Source organism: Apium graveolens, chromosome 11 (genome assembly GCF_009905375.1).
Source record: "Apium graveolens cultivar Ventura chromosome 11, ASM990537v1, whole genome shotgun sequence".
Taxonomy (NCBI): domain Eukaryota; kingdom Viridiplantae; phylum Streptophyta; class Magnoliopsida; order Apiales; family Apiaceae; genus Apium; species Apium graveolens.
Window position 1 is genome coordinate 168,725,861 of NC_133657.1, and position 22,817 is coordinate 168,748,677.

General features: G+C 34.6%; 3 protein-coding genes and 1 long non-coding RNA gene across 4 annotated transcripts; 1 reads left to right on the forward strand and 3 right to left on the reverse strand.

Moving 5' to 3' along the window:
• Nucleotides 1-627: 627 nt before the first annotated feature.
• Nucleotides 628-3,979, reverse strand: LOC141698454 (serine carboxypeptidase-like 51). The gene is made up of 13 exons (XM_074503148.1): nt 3,637-3,979; nt 3,403-3,497; nt 3,105-3,212; nt 2,764-3,004; nt 2,643-2,686; nt 2,498-2,565; nt 2,300-2,405; nt 2,003-2,202; nt 1,838-1,907; nt 1,723-1,773; nt 1,498-1,550; nt 1,151-1,283; nt 628-861 (listed from the first exon to the last, which is right to left on the reverse strand). Exons 1-13 carry the CDS (start codon nt 3,764-3,766, stop codon nt 802-804), a joined length of 1,359 nt encoding a protein of 452 aa, XP_074359249.1. The 5' UTR covers nt 3,767-3,979; the 3' UTR covers nt 628-801.
• Nucleotides 3,980-6,277: 2,298 nt separating this feature from the next.
• On the reverse strand, nt 6,278-9,644 carry LOC141697849 (serine carboxypeptidase-like 51). The gene is made up of 13 exons (XM_074502403.1): nt 9,099-9,644; nt 8,855-8,949; nt 8,632-8,739; nt 8,278-8,518; nt 8,158-8,201; nt 8,008-8,075; nt 7,817-7,922; nt 7,520-7,722; nt 7,390-7,459; nt 7,146-7,196; nt 6,993-7,045; nt 6,556-6,688; nt 6,278-6,478 (listed from the first exon to the last, which is right to left on the reverse strand). Exons 1-13 carry the CDS (start codon nt 9,223-9,225, stop codon nt 6,419-6,421), a joined length of 1,359 nt encoding a protein of 452 aa, XP_074358504.1. The 5' UTR covers nt 9,226-9,644; the 3' UTR covers nt 6,278-6,418.
• Nucleotides 9,645-10,770: 1,126 nt separating this feature from the next.
• Nucleotides 10,771-12,384, reverse strand: LOC141698640 (uncharacterized). The gene is made up of 2 exons (XR_012565189.1): nt 11,303-12,384; nt 10,771-11,162 (listed from the first exon to the last, which is right to left on the reverse strand). It is a non-coding gene; the product is annotated as an uncharacterized LOC141698640 (long non-coding RNA).
• Nucleotides 12,385-15,792: 3,408 nt separating this feature from the next.
• LOC141696122 (uncharacterized) lies at nt 15,793-17,559 on the forward strand. Its single transcript, XM_074500307.1, has 3 exons — nt 15,793-16,321; nt 16,419-16,873; nt 17,014-17,559. Exons 1-3 carry the CDS (start codon nt 15,793-15,795, stop codon nt 17,557-17,559), a joined length of 1,530 nt encoding a protein of 509 aa, XP_074356408.1.
• The last annotated feature ends 5,258 nt before the right edge of the window (nt 17,560-22,817 follow it).

Below are 22,817 nucleotides of genomic sequence, written 5' to 3' on the forward strand. Positions count from 1 at the left end.
CACGAAAATACACGACACTTAATATACAACATGAAAGATTGTCAGGTTTATTAGAAACACTCATGGTGCAAATCGAGATGCACACAAATCGGATCGGCCGGATTTGAGCTCGGATCGGCCGGATTTGAGCTGGGCTTTGAAAAATCCTTTGTACACAAATGTATCTTCAGAGGAACAATTGGAACAAGAGTATCGAACTTATTAATAAAAAATTTTACAAAAATACGGCAATGCACGAAACTTAATACACAACAACATGGAACGTTGTCAAGTTTACTTGAAACAGTAGGGGTGCAGTTAGAGATGCACAAAAATCGGACCGGGCCGGATTTTTCTCGAATTAAATTTTTATCAAATTTATTCCGAATCGAAACGGACAGACTTTTCGCATTCGGATATTTTTGCGCAACCTGAATGATTAACGGAGGAGAAAAGGATAAGTGCATTTGCTTTGTGTGTATGCATTGGCCTTTCATTCATTATTTTGTGTATACTCCTAAGTCCTGATTCAGTTTTCTTGAGTTTTAGTTGCAAACTAACGAAAAATTGAAGTCTTGTAGGCTTTCTACTACGAAATCGAAAAAGAAGGAAATTATTGTAAAATACCTACAAAGGAGGCAAGAGAAGGGAAAAAATTGCAGTATTTTATTTCGACAGAACATTTAAAATCTGCAACTGTTTGTCATCACTCATCAGGACCAATTCTTGTAATTTGGAACATGTATAGTACAATTTAAATGGCTTGCGTATACAAAGTGTTATATGTATATGGTAGCGTGTGTACTTTGTTTCTTCCTTCTCCTACCCGTGCACCATGTTATCCACCATATTAAGCGCAATACATGGCTGATCTACGGGTACCTGCAGGTGAATATATATCATTTATCAGCTTATAACTTATAAACATGTATTATTAATAATAAAACTTACATGCATTATAGTATTTATTATAGTATTATACTAGTATTTATTGTCTACGTTTCTTTTTCCACACGCCAAAAGTTCTCATGTTTTACTCTATTCTCCTGTTCAATTCCCCACCCATTTTCCCGGGCATCAGATTTTAAGGGATCCTTCCCTTTTTAATACTCATTTCAAAGCTACGGGTATTATAATATAGTATAGATATGAGATTCGGTGTTTGACTTACGAAGTGGCCAGCCTTAAGAATCCAGTAGAAGTGTAAATTTTTGTAGGACTTGGTGAATCCCTTCGTAATCTGTTCGCGGCCACAATACAATGGAGTTCTATCCATGCTTAAGAAAGTTTTGATGCCTTCCCACCTGCAATTCCAGTGTAGTTTGAGGAATATATGAGAATGTATGCTAAAAAAAGTATGCACGACTCCACTGAAATCTCCGATAGCGAGATTTCACAACAAAAATGTAGTAGAATAATCTCATTCTCGTTTCAGTTAACAGGGTTCAAATCTCATTATAAAAACGACAACTTAGATTCTTGTATATGTGGTCATGTAATAGAGATGGGTGCATCTACTTTAGCTTTTGAACCCATGCTTCAGTTCCTTTAGTTGAGCAAATGACATCAACCTACAATATCCAACCAAACTATATCATTACTACAAGTTGTGGACAAAGACCTTATTGTTACATAACTCAATAGTCAACTCTGCTTTCATTTTGTACCACATGCTATCCACAATTAAGGACAAAGTTTTAACTTTAAAGGTGGGGAATGCTTAAGAATAATTCAAATTCTTACTTGTCCATTGTAAATGGTCACATTTACTCCTTTTGCCAGAAGCTCATCAACCTGTATGCAGTATGCAATTCAATAATTGAGGTTAAGGGTTTAAACATTCAAGATATTAGCATACCTCCTCTATCCTAGGTTTCATGAAATCTCCTGAAAGTGCGTCGAAAACAGAATTTGATTGCCCACCCCATCTGCAAACAATAGTTTTTTTTTAACTTGGTAGAAACCCCTTTATATACTCGCAGGAAAAAATATTCACAGGCTTTGAATTAAGGGAAGAACTTACTTCAAATCTTTTGGGATTATCTTAAGTTTTTTCTTGAGAATAACATTCATTAAAGTGTCTAGATCACCATCACCACCCGGCAAAGCTCTCGAAGAATCTAGATATCTCGAGTATCGCTTCAACGTGATTTTCTGAGTTAGCTCAGAAGCTGTTGCAGACACGGGATCCATCCCAGAATCCAAGAGGAAATTATAGAAATCCTACATATGCAATTAAGTAAATGAATTTCATAGAACAGCTATTATGTTATGTAATAGAGGAGCTTAAAATGAGCAATGAAGAGGAAACTAGTTATACCACAAAATTACTGTAGGTTTCAATAACATTCTCAAGTTCATTCCATGTATCAGTTGCAGCTGCAAATTGTCCTTTACCAATCTGCTGCTTGATTTTCTGAGTAAGACTGTTTTTCAAAATTCATTATTCTGTAATATTGGACACAAACACACATGCTAAACTGAAATAAATTAAGTGCAACAAACTAATTTTTTTCACCTGTTTGATTGCTCTACACCTTTGCTGTCAAGCCTAGAAACATCTTTAAGAAGAGGAGCCCATGAAAACTGCATTGTAAATCGACTAAGCAAGATATGAAATGGAATAAAAATTAGTTATCGACAATTCAAGAAAACGCACTAACCACAAAATCTTCCGGTGATATCCAACTATCTCCCAATGCAACACCTGCAAATCAAATCTGAATTCATACACATTGTAACCTCAAACTGTTGGATCAAACCCTGAATTTATATTGAGATTACCTCCGAGTTTCATTTTCAATTTTCCGGCTTCAATAGCCTTTAGAGCTGATAATCCAAGAGTCACTGCATATTTTCCTCCATAAGACTCTGCTACTATATACAAAGGGCTCTTTTGAAGGACTTTATCTCGATTGAAAATTGAAATCAACAATGTAGTCAAATCTGTTGCAGCCTCTTCATCGGTTTTCACAAACAAACTCTTATCCTCCACAAAACTGTATCCAGTCCCAACTGGATTATCCTGCATTTTTTCAAATTTCAAGAAATGAAACTCAAACAGAAAAAATCGTACCAATTTATCTATAATGAAATTCTGATAAGTTTGTAATAGTATTGCATACCACAAACAAGAGATCAGCCTTTTGCAACCATGTTGAGTTTCTTGGCTTAAGAAAAGTATCCAATGGCCCAACCTCCTCAAAATTTCCAATTCCAACTCCTGAGGCACCCTATTCATAAAATGCTGACAATCTTCAAATTTGTACATTTACAAATGGAAAGTTGATTTTATACAAAACTCCATTTTTAAAAAATTAAAATCTCAATACAGATATTGTATTCAACAAATTTAGACAACAAAGTTCCATTGACTTGACAAACACACACTAGCATGATACGAAATGAAAGCTGATTACTTACAGGTCCACCCTGCAACCACAGAATTATTGGCCATGGCTTGTTTACATCATTAGTCCTCTGTGGACTTCTGTAGTACCACCAGAACATGTGAGCTTCTGTTTTTTTTAACACAACAATCCAAGATCAGAACAGTATCAATACATGATTATTCTGTATCAAGATTCTTAACACCGCATTAATCAAAAAACATACACATATACAATAAACACTTAAAAATGTATGTGCATTTCTTACTAGGTCTGACTTCAACATATCCCCACTGCTCTGATCCATCTGGAGTTTTTCTACCAGCCATGACTCCATTATTGATGAATGATACAAGAAACACAACACAGAAAAACAGAACAAAATGGGACTTTCCCATGTTCCCACTTTCTTAAAAATATGAAAAGCCCACCTCAGAGATTAAATTCTAGATTCTAACGTAAGTATGTAGGTAAATATTACTTTAAGCCTTTTTCTGTTGTAGTGTTTAACAGAAATAACAAATATATGACGGTGCACACAAAGGAGTGTATCTTGTTTGTGATCTCGATTTTTACGTCATACAAAGTTATTATTTGGCGCATGATGAAATGAGTAAGTCATTCAGTTAATTCACTTTATTTGGTAAGATATCTGCAAGGTACTAATTGTTTACAAATTCATGTCATTACAGTGATTAAGAAAAGGTAAATCGGATCATCTAAAAATGGCAATCGCATCGTATAAATGGCACAATATGTGTGACAATCCGTAGCAATTAGATCTTTTTTTTTACTTTATAAGTTATAAGTTATATAATTCAATATTTGTACTAATAAATTTTGAAATTAAAGAGAATCGAACCAAAATTTGAAAGAAAAAAAAAATAAATCCTTAAATCCTTAATACTTGAGGTGTCTATGCATATAAATAACTAAAAATTAAAATCGATGTCGTTAGCAAATCAACATCATCAATTTGTTTCTAAATCTTTATATGGTGTGGGTGTGGGCGTACTACTACTAGCTGTAAATGAAGTAATAGTTCCAAAAACAAAATATAAATAATTGAGATATCTTATTAAAATGAACGTATGATTGATATATTTTTGCATTGTATAAAACACATACTGATTATATATATACATATAAACAGCTGTAAGTGAAGTAGTAGTTTATATGTAGTCTTTATTTACCGAGAACTCAATACCCTTTAATTGTGAAATATCACCTACCGTTAAATGTTAATGTCGTCACGTAATTTACTCTTGTTAGAGCAACTCACGCTCTATTAACTAACTTATTCCACGTTCAATGCATGATACAGTTTCCAAATATCAATCACTTCAGTTGGTATAATTTTAAGGGTTTTTTTTTTCAAATATACGGTAAATTTTAAAAAATATTATATATATATTGTTATTTTAAACTTATTTATTAAATTACATTTTTAAAAATACCATTTGTAACCTCTGCAACCTATTATGCAACTTACATTGTTAAATATATCTAAATACTCTCCCAGAAATTGGGGTTTACATCCCAACATGTTATAATTAAATTAAACATTTATATTTGATTGAGAATAAATCATTGACAATATTATCGGTAAATTTAATTCAAACTTTTCTAGTAATTATTTGACAGATTTTTTTTTTTTAATAGTGCTAAATGTATCAAATTGAATATCAAAATCTGATTACAAATGATTTGACATTTGTTACTTGATTTTTAAGATATTTTAATCGATGAAATTTGTGTGATGCCAGGAATTCACTATTATTAATTTATTTGCTATTATTAGTTAATTTGTAGTACATGATATTGAGATCCATTTAGGGTACCAATTCTAAAATTATTCTTATTTTTATAGAAGGAATGATTAATTAAAGGACTAAACATTAAATTTTATAAATGTAACACAATTTAATTGACTCCTTCTTTTTAATAATAATAAACTCAGCATAAATAAAAAAATTAACAATTAAAATGAGGCAATCTTATAATTTTTAGTGTTTTACAGTGTTCGTGGCATAGAAGTCGGAAATGGTGAAAAGCCAATTAGCCTGTTTGGCAAATCTTGACTTATAAACCCGTAGTAGCTTATTGACAAGCGTTTGTCAACCTTATAAAGCAAATCTTGACTTATAAACTCGTACTAGCTTATTGACAAGCGTTTGTCAACCTTATAAAATTGAATTGACAACTTATAAGCTAATAAGTTGAATGTTAGTAATGAACTACTTATTCTCGACTTATTTTTTTAATTTAGTTTTGAAATAATTTTTTTTTAAATGTTAATCTAACTTAAAATATAAGAATTAAGATAATTACATTTAAAATTTATTTACTTTCATTCATTTAAATAAAAAAAATTGACTTATAAATAAGTTAAATTATCTATAAGTATTTATCAACTTATCACTTCTCAGTCGCCTATTCAGTTTAATTCATCACCCAAACGGGCACATAGTCACAGGTCAACGTATATATATTTTTTATCGTTGTTAACCCGCAGCCGCTACCTTTCGGGTGCGTACTGGATAAACTATACGGCTCATGTAATAGCCTGCAAATCACGTGAAGTAAGGTAAAACGCATTTAAGCGACAAACTCCGACTTACGAGACACAATCATAAAATTTATGACCGTGAGATTTGAACATTTTACCAAGAGAATAGTTAACCCTTTTTAATTAACTGAGTCAAACTCTTGCGGGCACATGTGAACATATTAACTGCAGGATTGTAACATGATCAGTACCACGGGAAGATAAAATCAAATTTGCAAATAGTATTTTTTTAACTAAAACCTCAAAAATTGAATTTTGAATGCTGGTTCTGTAAACTATATTTTCATTTTATGTGATACTCCATTATTTATTATTGTGTAAAATCAATACAAGTGCATCATTTTAGACTAATTTTTTTATATAATATTTACCCGTATAACAAAATTTTACCATTTTATACAGTGAGAGACCCTCTCAGTCTCCCACACCCTTTATTTTGAAAACCCGGGACAATCACATTTTTATCATATATTGTTCTTCGTCAATAGTGCATAATGTTATCCAACATGTTGAGCGAAACACATGGCTGATCCAGAGGCACCTGTGCCACCACAATTTTAATAATTTAATTTAGTCGTTAGTTGTAACACAGAAAATGATAAATGATATTTGACTTACATAGTGGCCAGCATTAAGGATCCAGTAGAAGTGCAAATTTCTGTAGGACTTGGTGAATCCCTTTGTACCTTTCTCATTCCCACAGTACAATGGAGTCCTGTCCATGCTTAAAAAAGTTTGTATGCCTTCCCACCTGAGAGAGTCCAGGGTAGTAAAGTAATTAAGCAGTTTGTATATGCAAAATCTACTAACAAGAATGAGAATGAGATCATACAACAAAAATGTATTAGATCTTATTCTCATTCACATTAACCGGGTTTAAATCTCATGATCCAAATGTTTCCTTAGATATAATAGAATGGTTAAGTTCCTGACAGATATATGTTTACTGCGACATACATTTGTTCCAGATCTGTGCCCATTATAGAAATGAATGCATCTTACTAGAAATGACTTGTACATGTATGTGCAGTCTATGAGAAACAAGTGCATCTTACTTTAGCTTTGCAACCCATGCTTCAGTTCCTTTGGTTGAACATATGAGATCAAGCTACAATATCCAACCAAACCATATCATGTATTTCTTTGTTATAATAAACTTATAAGTTCGGGACACAAGGGAGGTAAGTGATCTGAGATTATATTCTTACTTGTCCACTGTAAATTGTCACATTTACTCCTTTTTCCAGAAGTTCATCAACCTGTATGCAATTTAAACAAATAACTTGTGCGACGGTTTAACAGAATTGTCACGAGATACAATTGACAAACTTGAAATGTCGAATTATAGAAAATTTCAGTTCAAGTACATATTTTTACGTTTGAGGCTACTTACAAGTTCAAATTGTAAACAATCCTAGTAAAACTGTCGAAAATTTTAAGATACTTGTGTACCTCGTTGATCCTTGGCTTCATGAATTCTTCTGCAAGAGCCTCAAAAACAGAGCCCGCTTGCCCTCCCCATCTGCAAAAAAGAAGGGTTACCCCTTTGCTAAGTTTTAGAACAAGGGAGAAAAGAACTTACTTCACATCTTTTGGGATTATCTTGAGTTTTTCTCTAAGAACGACATTCATTAGAGTATTTAGGTCATCACTTGCACTGCCTGGCAAAGACCTGGAAGAAGCCAGATATCTTGAGTATCGTTTCAACTGGACTGTTTGAGATAGCTCAACAGCTGTTGCGTCTAAAGGGTCTAATGCAGAATCCAAGAGGAAATTGTAGAAATCCTTAACATGCAACATAAGTCAATGAATTTTATAGGGCAACTAACATAAACCAGTGAAGCAGCATAGAAATAAGCAATGTAGAGGAAATTAATACCACGGAGTTACTATACGCGTCAATAACTTCCTCGAGTTCAATCCATGAATTTGTTGCAGCTTCATACTCTCCATTATCAAGTTGCTGCTTGATCTTCTGAGTGACACTGTTTTTACAAAATAAATTTTCACTTATAATATGGGACACAAACACACGGACTAAACAAAAAGTATTCAAGTTCAAATTTTCACATATTTGATTTCTCTAAGCCTTTGTTGTCAAGCCTCGACACATCTTTAAGAAGAGGAGCCCATGAAAACTGCAATTACGATTGTCCATTGACTAAAGAGTTCTATGCGATAAAAATAACAAAAACAGACAATTCAAGAAAATGGGCTAACCACAAAATCTTCTGGAGAGAGCCAAGTATCTCCCAATACAATTCCTACAGATAAAAAATAAATCATGAAAAACTTTAATCTCAAAATCAGGATATATGTTAAAATTTGAACTGAGATTACCTCCAAGTTTGAGCTTCAGTTTTCCGGCTTCAGTAGCCTTTAGAGCAGATAATCCAACGAGGACTGCCCATTTTCCTCCATAAGACTCTGCTACAACATACAAAGGGCTCTTTTGGATGACTTCGTTTCTGTTAAAAACTGAAATCAACAATGTAATCAGATCTGCTGCAGCCTCTTCGTCAGTTTTTGCAAACGAACTGTCATCCTCCACATAACTGTATCCCGTCCCAACTGGATTATCCTACATTTTCTCATATTGGAAGCTATAAATATAAATGAAAGAATAAATGCCAAGATATCAAATTGAAGTACTTGATATCATTTAAATTCACATAATTTGATAGCATTGCACACCACAAACAAGAGATCAGCCTTTTGCAACCATGTTGAGTTTCTTGGTTTGAGATAAGTATCCAATGGCCCAACCTCCTGAAAATTTCCAAGTCCAACTCCTGAAGAACCCTATTCGTATGTTGACATGCAGAGATTCTTAATTTCTGTAAAACAGTATAAAAATGTATACTACATGATCAATACTCAATATCTAATTTGAGTTACATGAAATATCATCACTTACAGGTCCACCCTGCAACCACAGAATTATTGGCCATGGCTTGTTTGGATCTTCAGTCCTTTGTGGACTTCTGTAGTACCACCAGAACATGTGAGCTTCTGTTTTAACGCACATTGCCAAACACACAATCCATGATCACAACATTATCAATCTCAATATCTATGAATTCTTGTATTGAAATTCCAAAAACCGCAGTAATGGGAACATAACCAAATATTTACAAACAGAAAATGAAAGTGTTACTTACTGGGTCTGACTTGTACATATCCCCACTGTTCTGATCCTTCCACAGTTTCAGCAGGCATGGCTCCATTAGTGATAAGTGGTACAAGAAACATAACAGATAAAAAAATAACAAAATGGTGCTCTCCCATTTTCCAATATGCAAAGATATGGAAAACTCCAACTCAGAGATTAAACTTTGAGAACATGCAGATACATTTATAAATGGGACTTGCTTCGAAACTGTAACTACTTCTTCTGAAGGCGAAATTCTACGAAACAGACATTTCACACAAAAGATATTGTATTCTTAGAAAACAAAAAAGTGTATATCTGGTAAAAACCTAACAATCCCTGCTAATAGCTGTACCTAAAGAAAGCGGCTTCATATTTTACAAACAATATAAATTAACATAACACTAATATGATATGTCATGTTAAGAAGCGTATTCAAATATATTTATTCGGAAATCTTATCTTTCAAATAATTGCAACTTTCATCACAATCGGGACCAGTCAAGGTACAAGCCTTCCAGGTTTGTTTTGATAATCTTGTGAAGATAAAGTGAGAAAAAAAAACATGTGCAAGGTGTAGTCATTCTTATAACAATGAATGAATGGGCCTAGTTTGAAAGATACATGGGTGGTGGAAAAGAAATGGTGATGATAAGAATTATTGGTCTTCTTCCTCAGATGATACATTGGAATTCACATTTTTTTTTAGTTTATTGGAAAACGAGCAATAATAGCGCAATTAAATTCTAAATTAACGACTTGGGTCAGATTGATTAGCCCCTAGTCTGCTGATCATTATATTGTTATTTGTGTGCTGTGGATTGTTATAGTGTACATGTTTGAAGAAATGATGAAATACATAACAATAAAAGGATTTGATTCCTGATAGATGAGTTTATAGACACCGCCATATTGTCACCAGCTGATTGGAGTTAGAGAAGATCCGCACCTCGACAAGACAAAGAACATTAATTGTTATTGTTAAGATAGGAGATTATAGAACATACAATCGTTCTATTTCAGCCAGTCATATACCTTTCAGCCAAGGCACCCGCCTAGAACTATGTCTACACTAATCCACCTTGAGCTGCACATGTTTTTTTTACTAATCACACAATTACCAGCACAAATGAGAAAGGTTTGTACCTACTAATGCTCCCCGTTTTAATTTTTAAAAACAGGACAGATTATTTTCGTTTTTGTCATCTCTACAAATGAAATTATACTAAAACATGTCGTTCTGTAAGGTCATTTACTTTGTCGGTAGTGTTCATTTACAATTCCATCAGCAAGGAATTAGCTGTCAAAACTTACTGCACTATTAAATGAACATCACATAAACTACATAGAGCCGTATAAAATGAAACAACCAAATATTCAAGTGGGAAAGAAAACAATCACAATGCAAGGAACTCAACACGTACAACAGCTCTGTTGACTTCTCAAAGAAGAAATTAATGGGTATAATGGGGTTTTGACAGCAAGGGGATATAAATAATATGCGGTAGGGTTAGACCCGTTGGTGAATGGTATTGTTTTTACTAAAATTTGTAGGTTAATTACTGAGGATCAATTTAATCAATTCATGTAAATAAATAAACAAATAAGAACAAGAACGTAAAGGATACAAGAATTTGGTGACGCAGAAAACCGTCGTGAAAGGGTAAAAAACGCGGGTGGGATTGTGTACCAAACTTAATGAATTTCACTATAATGTAATCAAAGATACAATGTGAAACTTGCTCTACATAGATGAGTTTCCAATGGTAATCCTATGTTCATCAACTCTAGCTACCACTGGACTATATGCTTATGCAATATGCGTAAGTGTATGTGTTTATGATCTTCGAATTACTACTCCACTATATGTGGGTAGCGTGTGTGAAGGTGTGTTTTTGCAGGTGTATATATCTCATTTATCCTCCAGGTTGTTCCTCTCTTTTCTCCAACTTCCCTCATTTTTCTCCTCTCACGGATGATGGCTGTAGACCCAGTCTCCCGTTTGCTTCATTAGTCCTTCACCGTCTGATCCCGTCTGAGGTGTTTTCCTTTTCTTCCTGTCTCGACTTGTCCCCTGCAACTTTGTCAGAAGAAGTGTATGCGGCGATTAAAGCAGTGATGGCGGCGATGGAGCAATCTTTAACAAATCATTTTGCTAGCAGCTTTGAAGAAACATTTAAAAGACAAGAGAGATAATGGGAGGAAGCAACGAACCGACTGGAGGGACGAATTAATCGGTCTAGAGAGCACAATGAATCATTGGTATCTTTGATGAAGGATGAGCAACTGAGATTTTAAACGAAGATTCGTAGTACACTTAAAGAGATGATGTCAAAGAACAAATTCACCGCCAAAGAGGTAACCCTTAACTCTAGCACTGTGATTGATGTTGAGAAGTCGCTGGATATGGTAATGGGAGAAAATAGTCATAATAGCAATGGGGGACGAGGTTCGGAGGTGGCCCAGGTGGGGAATTAGGCATCGGAGGAGGGGGAGCAAATTGGAGGTTTAAAAAACTTGATATGCCTTTGTTTGACGGGACACATCCGGATAGTTTGATATTACGGGCAGAGAGGTATCTTCAATATTATCGACTGATGGACAAGGATAAAATTGAGGCAGCTGTTATAGGTGATGCATTGTTGTGGTTCCAGTGGGAGCATCCATGGAGGCCGATACAGAATTGGGAAAAGATGAAAGCCATGCTTCGACGTCAATTTAGATCAACAGCAATAGGAACTTTACAAGAACAATGGCTCACACAGAAACATATGGGGAGTGTGGTGGAATATAGAAAAAAGATTATTGAGCTATTGGCCCCTCTGGATCGAGTACCAGAAGAAATCGCCAAGGGACAATTTCTCAATGGGCTTAAGGACGAGGTAAAAGTGGAAGTGCGACTGTTGGGACCGAAAATTTGGATAATGCAATGGACTTAGCACTTATAGTGGAACATAAATACAAGGTGGGGACAGAGCAAAGTCGGGCCAAGTTTCGGAAATAAAGCCATGTTCTCACAAGTCACACCATCATGGAAAACCAAAAGTGGAACTACAAGTTATTCTTATGGGTCTGAATCTCCGAAGAGGCATTTCAGTTCCAATCAATCAGTAGCCACAACAGGGGGGTAATGGAGAGATACGCCGGTTAACTGATAAGGAGCTACAATACAAGAGGGAGAAGGGACTGTATTAGCGGTGCGATGACAAGTGGACAATAGGACAATAGTAGCTCAGCGTATTTCTTACTTGTGAAGGAGAGGCAGAGGAGTCGGTACTTAGTCCACATAGTCAATCTTCAAAGGAGCCGATGAAGTATGTCCAAACTCCCCACAACCTGAAATTTTATTAAATTCTGTAATGGGGATTACCAGTCCAAAAACTTTGAAGTTAGGAGGATAATTGGTGGAGTTAATGTAGTGATTCGGGTGCGACCCATAATTTTATTTTGACAGAGACCATTAGGAAATTAGGTATTCCAATTGTTAGTGTTTGTGTCCTAGAGACAACACTATAATGTTTAAGTTTAAGACATTTGGATTATTTATGTTTTATCGATTATTCTTTTTATAATTTATTAATTCTTAATTTACTGCAATATAAATGTTAGATTAATAAATGTCCTTGGAATATGATGTGAATTCTATACATCTAAATACGTGACTTAGAAATGAGATTATGAGAATATTATCAATATTCCTAAATGTCCCTAATTAAGTATTATTATTAAGGGACAATAATAATGCATTAAGACTGGTGTGTTTGTTGACTGATGATCACATCTCATTGATCATAGCTATAGTGATACTAAAGTCAAAAACATTGGCAATTGTATATGACTATATGTACATGGTGCTGGACAAACTTAATGTGAGATTATACATGTATGTTGTGTCATAAGTAATTCTCATTGTGATAATGATGTAATGGTCCTTAGACTTGAAATCAATATATTTTTATACAAGGATTAATGTGCTTTGATTACATTAAAAGTTAGATTTGACCGATTAATGATAAATGTGTATTTCAGGTATATTATGAATCATATGAGAAATATGAATGATCTAGAAATGATATAACTCTCCTAATTTTAGGAGTGATATTATTGGCCTCTTGTGTGAGCTAGACTATGAAATGCGTGGTCACGCTCAAATGTTGATTTGATATGATAGTCTACTCATTGATCAAGAAAACTTGGATTAAACTATGATGAGGATGATACATAAAATGCCTCTAGTTTAATCTATAATATTTGGTTAAATGGATTATATTACATTGTACATTATTCATGAAAGGTTAAATCGATCACCGATTGATTTATTATTACTTGGGTAGCAATGTTGTATTACTAGATGCCGCTCATTGTTTATGATTTTAAAATTAGATTTAAAATTCGCTGCCAACATAATAATAACCTATAGGGTCACACACAAAGAATGCTTGAAGGATTATTTAATTTAAATTTGTATTAAATTAAATTAAAGTTGTTCGAATTATTTATAATATTAATTAAGTATGACTTATTTAATTAGATAAATAATGATATTCGAATTTACTAATATCAATTATGAAATTTAATTGTTAAATAATTAAGTGTGATCTAATTATTATTCAAATAGGAATTTCAAATTAATAATAACTCCTAATTAGTTAAGAGTTATAATTCTTTTTCTACCCTCTATATATTATCTCTTGTGTGGCTGTATTTGTGTGCAGGACTTTTACTAAAACCCTAGCCACCAAGAGAGAATATGGAGAGAGAAAGAAGAAACGAGTTTGTGCTGTTACACATCCAATCCTTGAGTTCAAGCATTCGTGTGGATACCGATAGAGTGTAGATCGCGAGATACGTGGTGATTGAACAATCTTTGGATCTCCATTATTCAACCAATCTGTAAATCTTCTTAAGGTAAACAATATGATCTACGAATTAAATATCTGTTTTTCGCATGGATCCTGCGGTGGGTTTCGAAAATTCTGGTTTTCACTACTAGAAAAAGGACATTAGACATCGGTTTTGGTTGACACCGATGTTAAAAAGGGTCTTTTACATCGCCCGTTTAAAAACCGATGTAAAATGATAATGTATGCATCGGTTCATCATACAACCGATGTCTAATCCCTTGTTTAAAATTTTTAAGCGCGGCTCCTACTCCCCCCCCCCCCGTCTTAGCCAAATTTTTGTCAAATATCTCCCCCCTTTTACTTCCCGCTTTTGTTTTTATTTTTATTTCAGTTTCCCCATTTGCAAATTAAAACACAAAACACATAAACAATCAGACAACAATTATTCAGACAAAAACACAAATTATTCAGACAAAAACAGGTATATCCCCCATTTTTCTTCCCCGATTTCTTCTCCCCCTTTTCTTCCCGATTTCTTCCCCCATTTGTCTTCTTTACCTTGTTTCTTGCTTTTTTCGATTTAACCTAACTCATTAACTTTTGTTCTCCTTTTGTTTTGTTCGATTATGCACGGATTTCAGGGATTGAAGGTTAGATATTTCAATTTTAGGGATTAAAGGTTCGATTAAAGGTTGTAGCTTTCGATTTTCAACTTGGGTACAACTCTGGGTTCGATTGGTTGGAGGATTGGTACGATTTTGGTTCAAATCTTTGCTTTCTAAGGTACTTGCTTTCTACTTTTTGTTCGTTTTTGTTTTTTGTACTTGCATGTTATTTTTTGTTCGATTTTATTTTTTAGACTTGCCTGTTGTTAATTTGTTCGAGAGTAGCAGTTACTTTGTTAATTTGTTTGTTAATTTGTTTGTTTATACTTTTGTGGTAAGATTTTAAGTAATTTGTGCAAGTTTAATTTGTTTATACTTTTCTTGTTTGTTTATACTCTGCAAGTTTAGTTAGTAATTTGTTAATTACTTTTCTGGTAAGATGTTAAATACTTATTTAATCTGCTTATTAATTTAATCTCTATGAAATAGGTGGAATTTATGTGTCCCTTATATGAATTTATGTAACTAATGAAATGAATTTATGTCTTGATTTTATTTATGCATATTATGGTGTTGATGCTTCTTGAACAAAATTCATTTCATTAGTTTGTTGTTGTACAAACTGTTGAAGTGGAAATCCATTACTGAAAACTTGTTCTTAACATTGTAAATGATATTAAACTTTTGACATTTCTACATAGGTGCTTGAAGCAGGGATAGTCCTTAGCATTATAAACGATATTAGTTTGTTATTGTTATTGTTATTTAATTTATTTGGTAATGACAATTAGGTAGGTCCTGTATAGATGGAACAACAGATGGATAAGACATGGATCGTGAAAGACAAAGATACATTAGAATACGAAATTGGGGTTGAAAATTTTTTGATTTACGCCGAAGAAAATAGTAAAGATCCTAGGAGCATACCTTGTCCGTGTTCACGCTGCGGAAATTTCAAAAAGTTCTCCGTAAAAGTTATTAGGGGTCATCTGTATGAAAATGGGTTTAGCTTGGGTTATGTTAAATGGATTTGGCATGGGGAATCTAACACTACTTCTAGGTCAACTGCTGTATCTAACACCAATCAGGCTCCTGTTCCTAATCCTGATACGACGGAAGCCTTTGATGTTTGCGAAGCAGCATATAATAATTCAGGGGCTGATGATTACGATAAAGATTCGTATGAAACAAGCGATTTGTAGCTGATGCTCAACAGCCTTTATATGAGGGTAGTGAATGCAGTAAACTAGATTCAATGTTAAAATTGCATAACTGGAGGGCGAGATTCGGTATTAGCGACAATGCATTTACTGACCTACTATCTTCTGTGGGTTCCTTACTTCCTCAAGATCATGTCTTTCCCGTTAATGCGTACAAAGCAAAGAAAACACTATGTAATTTAGGCCTTGAATATGTCAAATTCTACGCATGTCCGAACGAGTGTGTCCTGTACAGGGGTGTAACCGAGAATGCTTCTGAGTGTCCCAAGTGTCGTCTATCTCGTTGGAAGTTGGGGAAGGATGGGAAAGCTAGGGTTAATATTCCAGCGAAAGTAATGTGGTACTTTCCAATTATTCCCAGATTTAATCGGATGTTTAAATCTACTTCAACCGCTAAACTTTTGACTTGGCATTCTGATAAAAGAATTCAAGATGGACAAATGCGTCATCCAGCGGATTCACCGTCTTGGCAGAACGCTGATTATAGGTGGCCAACCTTTGGTAATGATCCTAGGAACCACCGCTTAGCTTTGGCAGCAGATGGTATCAACCCACATAATAACGGTATAACTAATAGGTACAGTTGTTGGCCAGTAGTTTTGGGTAACTTATAATCTTCCTCCATGGTTATGCATGAAGAGGAAGTTTATGATGTTAACAGTACTAGTCTCTGGTCCACATGAGCCTGGTAATAACATCGATGTATTTCTACAACCATTGATTGATGATTTGAAGAAGCTATGGGAAGAAGGTGAGCTGAATGTATACGACGCTGGTACAAAATCTTTTTTCACTTTAAGAGCAATGTTGTTATGGACGATAAATGACTTCCCGGCATACGGAAATTTATCAGGTTGCGTGAATCAGGGGTATATGTCTTGTTTTATATGCGGTGATGACACTGTTGCTAAATACTTATCCTATAGCAGGAAGATGTGTTATCAAGGTCATCGTCGCTATTTGCCTAGGCATCATCCTTATAGAAGGAAGAAAGCGGCTTTTAATGGCGAACAAGAGTTTGGACAACCACGTCAACCCCTTTCTGGAGAACAAGTTTTAGAGCAACAAGAGAAAATTAAATTTACTTTTGGAAATGAAGTAAAGACGGCAAAGAAGGTAGTCTGTCCATGGAAGAAAAAGTCAATTTTTTTGACTTAGAATATTGGAGATTTCATCATGTACGTCACTGTCTCGATGTTATGCACATTGAGAAAAATGTGTGTGATAATTTGATTGGGACACTACTTAACATAAAGCACAAGTCTAAAGATAGTGAAGCTTCTCGTAATGACATGATGGAAATGGGGATTAGGCTTGATTTAGCTCTGCAAGTAGGTGTAAAGAGAACTTACCTGCCTCTTTCTATTTTTACTCTAACAAAGGCCGAAAAACGAAAAGTGTTAAAATCACTATTGTCAATGAAACTGCCGTATGGACACGCATCGAATATTAAAAACTGTGTATCAATGGCTGATGCGAAGTTGTTTGGGCTCAAGTCCCATGGCTGCCACATACTCCTTCAACAATTGTTTCCGGTCGCAATTCTGTCCGTACTCCCAAAAAATGTCCGGGTTAGCATAATCAGGTTGTGTTTCTTTTTCAACTCTTTGTGTAACAAGGTTGTAGATGTATCAAAACTGGAAAAATTACAAGCGGATGTGGTACTAACATTGTGTGAGCTAGAAAAGATTTTTCCTCCATCATTTTTTAATGTAATGATACATCTCACAGTTCATTTGGTCAGAGAATTGCGACTATGTGGGCCTGTTTTCTATCGATGGATGTTCCCTTTTGAACGGTGACATGAATATGAAACATTATTTATAGTCTCCGACATACCCATCGAATTAAAATAAAATTTAGTATTTTGTCTTGTTCATCCTAATCTAGCAAAGGATTTAAGTGACAGTGATAATGTGCACATATTATAAGTTCGATAATTTAAGATAATAATTATTGTAACTTATTTGTTTGTCATTTAATTATATAGGATATCTTCAAGGTGCCTCCAGAACTTGAGAAGGCAACACTATAGTCGGCCGGTGTGAAATGGAGGCAATTCAAGACCAAATTAACCACTGGGCATGTGATGGCGTTTATTGAAAAAAAAAGAAGCTGTATAAGCCACCTAAGAAGTATGCATTCGTCGGTAGGGAGCCCTGGAGACGGTTTGTTGCATAAAGGACCACAAAGAAATGACAGGCATGTGTTACTTGTTTTCTCTTTTTTATTTTGCAGATCTTTAGTCTTGACATATTTTTTAAAAATCTAATGCATTTCTACAATTTTTTTTGTTAGGTCACACAGACTGTAGAGGGGGTGAATACAGTGTAAAATACAATCAAATCGAACTTTAATATCTTAAGTAACAGAAAATAAACTTTATTGAAACAATAAACTCTGTTACAGTATGGAACTGTTACCTCTCAGTGATGAACAAATATCACGAGAGCTGCTAGGGTTACAATAAATAATTTTCTCGAATATGATAACACTTATAGTGTAAACCCTATGTCTGTGTTTATATACTACCAGTTACAAGATAATCGCTAATTGATATGGAATATAATTCTGCTTCCTAAAATATATCAATCAGATATCTTTTCTTCCAAGTATTCCATTCTTCACGGAACTCCTTCTTCATGCATATCTCTTCTTATGTTTATCTCGATCTTCTTTCCTTTAATCAGCTACTGTCCTTATCTGATCGTCCTTCAGCACTTAAGTTCTGATATCCAACTTCTGATGATTATCTCCTGATAATATAAGTACTGATATCCTTAAGTCCTGACTTTTAGTATAAGTACCGATTCCCAGTTAAGTACTGATTTGACCTGTTAAGTAAGATCTGAAAACTAAACATAAATCATATCAACCATGACATTATCAAATATATCTGACATTTTTGGATGCAGAAAATTAATAAAAAACAAAGTGAAAGAGTTCGTAAGCGGAAGTATCCCCACAAACTGTCAAGAAAAGGATATATTGGTCTAGAAGAAGAAGAAGTAAGATTTTATTAGGCCCCCACTGAACTTCTATTTTTTTTGCTTATTTTACAATTGCCAGTGTACTTAACCTGAAAATTAAGTTAGTTATACTGATATTTAGGTTTCAAAATAAATAAATAAAATTTGCAAAACATCTCATTCATTTGTTTTTAATCAGGTGAAAGCACTTCAGATTTGGCTTCTTTTTCTTCACCATCTCATATGGTGTTTTTCCTTGCTTGTTAATGAGTGTTACATTTTGAGTAAAACAAGCAGTCTGCACAGCTTCAGCCCAGAAATAGGTTGGAAGCTTTGCTTCTTCAAGCATTGTATGTGCAGCTTCAATAAGAGTTCTATTCTTCCTTTCAACAACTCCATTTTGTTGTGGAGTTCCAAGAGCAGAAAATTCCTGCTTAATTCCATGGTTTTTGCAGAACTCTTCCATTATCAAATTCTTGAACTCAGTGTCATTATCACTCCTTATTGTTTTCATAGAATCTTTGACCAATTTATCCAGATGTTTGACATGATCAATCAAGATAGATGCAGTTTCACTTTTTGTGTGCAAGAAATACACTCATGTGTATCTAGTGAACTCATCCACTATGACCAATGCATATTTCTTCTTTGCAATAGACATGACATTTACTGGACCAAATAGATCAACATGTAGTAGATGATAAGGCTCAAGAATTGATGATTCAGTCTTGCTCTTGAATGAAGATTTTCTTTGTTTGGCCTTCTAACAAGAATCACAAAGGCCATCAGGAGCAAATACTGACTTTGGCAGTCCTCTCACAAGATCTTTCTTGACCAGCTCATTTATATTGTTGAAATTTAAATGAGAGAGTTTCTTGTGCCAATTCCAGCTTTCTTCAATTGATGCTTTACTCATCAGACAGATTGCAAAACCATCAGTACTTGTTGAAAGCTTAGCTTCATAAATGTTACCACGCCTGTATCCTTTTAGAACAACTTTGCCTTTGGATTTACTCACAACTTCACAGTGTTCTTCAAAGAAATCAACATGATAACCTCTGTCACAGATTTGACTTATACTCAGCAGATTTTGTTTAAGTCCTGAGACCAGAGCTACATCTTTAATGATGACATTCCCAAGATTGATATTGCCATATCCCAATGTTTTTCCAATGTTGTCATCTCCATAAGAAACACTTGGGCCAGCTTTTTCCATAAAGTCTGATAGCAGGGCTTTATTTCCAGTCATATGTCCTGAACATCCACTGTCCAGAACTAGAATATTTTTCCTGTTGCCCTGCAATCACAAAGACCACTAATGATTAGTTTTAAGGACCCAGACTTGCTCGGATCCTTTGGCCTTATCAAGTTTGTTAACATTTGTAGCGGATTTAGCATCAGAGTTTATATTAACATTTTTCTTATCAGAACTTACACTATCAGACTTTGAATCAGAATTTACACTAGAAGGAATAATGGAAACTTTCTTCAAAGAAGGTTTTAATTGATAATAATCATAGTACAAGCTATGATATTCCTTACAAGTATAAATAGAATGCCATAAACTACCACAATGAAAACAAGGATTTTGTGGTTTAAATCTAACAGACTAACTCTTAACTCCTGATTTTGAAGGTAAGGAGTTTATGTTCTTATTCTTCCTGCAAAAAGAAGCCAGATGGTTAGAACTTCCACAGTTATGACATGTTTTCCTAGGAGCATCAGGAACAGGTTTATAATCATTGCCTTTATTCACACCTTCCTTTCCATTCCTATTTTTCCTAGGTGATTTTACCTTGTTTACATTCTTAACATCTTTCAGCTTATGCTTAAGCTGCTTCTTAGTCATTAAGCCTATGTTTACTTCAGCTGTCTTTTCCTGTTTTTGTTTGTCAGAAGTTAATCCCTCTCTAACTTCTGATTTATCATTATCAGACTTTACAGTTACAAACTTAATAAGTTTTAACTTTGGCTTTTGCTTAATAACAGACTTAATTTCTACAGTTCCTTTATCATTCTTATCCTCTCCATAACCTAAGCCCTCTTTCCAATTTTCACTACTTAGCAAATTTTGAGTTGTTCTGCCAGAGTCAGTCCAAGTCCTGATTATCTCTCTTTCCTTTTCTAACTCAGTTTTTAGAGATTCATTCATTTTTAGCACTTCATCCCTAACATAAAGAGCATCATCTCTATCCTTCTGAGTTTGATGGAACATAACTAACTCTTTTTCTAAGAAATCATTTCTTTTCTTAAAAGCAAGATTTTCAGAAGTTAATCTTTCACATGTTAAAGTTTGATCTCTATAACTAACAAACATGGTTTTAAGATATCTTCTCAACTCATTAATATCATTAGTATGAAAAGCATAAGTAGTCTGAGGTACCTTTGTTTCAGCAGCTTCAGAACTGCTCTCAGCACTTTCTTTATCAGCATTTGCCATCAACGTATAGTTCTCCTCACTTTCAGAGTCTGAGGTGTCTGTCCAGCTTTTCTGCTTTGTGACAAGAGCCTTGCCTTTGTCACCCTTTACCTTTTTGCAATCAGGAGATATGTGGCCTTTCTCACCACAGTTATAGCATTTGACATTGGTATAATCTCCTCTATCAGACTTTCCTCCTCTGCCTTCAGATCTTATGAAATTCTTCTTATCAGAACTTATGCCATTCCTGGAAAACTTCTTTCCCTTCCTGAACTTCCTGTATGCAATCTTTGTGATCCCTTTCACCATAAGAGCACACAGCTTCATCATCTCCTCATCAGCATCAGTCTCAGGCAAGCTTTCAGAATCTGAGTCATCATCACTTCCAGAACTTGATGACTCAGTATCAGACTTTGTGAAAAGAGCTTTACCCTTGTCTTTCCTTGAGGTAGCTGCCTTGGGGGATTCTTCTTCAGCCTTAAGAGCAACTGTCCTTGACTTTCCTCCTTTCCTCTTGCTTCTTTGTTCCATCTCAAGTTCATGAGTCTTGAGCATTCCATAAATTTCATCAAGAGTTGTTTCATCAAGATTGTAATTATCTCTTATTGTTGTTGCCTTCAAATCCCAACAATCAGGAAGAGCTAACAGGAATTTAAGGTTTGAATCTTCAAGATCATACTCCTTATTAACCAGTGACAGATCATTCAAGAGTTTGACAAATCTATCATATAAATCAGTCAATGATTCATTAGCCTTTGAGTCAAAGTGTTCATACTCTTGAGTGAGTATTGTCTTCTTGTTCTTTTTAATCGTATCAGTTCCCTGACACCTTGTTTCCAGAGCATCCCATATCTCTTTAGCAGTCTTGCAGTTAATTACCCTGTTTGAGATTACATTATCAATGGCACTATGCAGTAAGTGTCGTACCTTAGCATCCTTAGCAATTGATGCGATATCTTCAGCAGTATAATCACTCTTTTCCTTTGGTACGGTTTTTGCTGCTTCACCTGCAACTACAACAGCGAGCTTGGTTGGTTTGTGAGGTCCTTCCTTGATTCTATCAAGATATTCTAGATCTGTAGCTTCCAAAAACATGGTCATCCTCACCTTCCATATGGCATATTCAGATGGTCTCAGTATGGGAACTCTGATGGTTTCATACCGACTTTGGATTTGTGTCTTTGGAGGTTCTTCAGTTTTGGTAGGCTTAGTTGGAGTTTCTGTGTCATACATGATTGTGTTTGGATCTTTAACTGTATGTGTGTTAACAGATATGCTCTGATACCACTTGTTAGGTCACACACACCGTAGAGGGGGTGAATACAGTGTAAAATACAATCAAATCGAACTTTAATATCTTAAGTAACAGAAAACAAACTTTATTGAAATAATAAACTCTGTTACAGTATGGAACTGTTACCTCTCAGTGATGAACAAATATCACGAGAGCTGCTAGGGTTACAATAAATAATTTTCTCGAATATGATAAAACTTATAGTGTAAACCCTATGTCTGTGTTTATATACTACACAGTTACAAGATAATCGCTAATTGATATGGAATATAATTCTGCTTCCTAAAATATATCAATCAGATATCTTTTCTTCCAAGTATTCCATTCTTTACGGAACTCCTTCTTCATGCATATCTCTTCTTATGTTTATCTCGATCT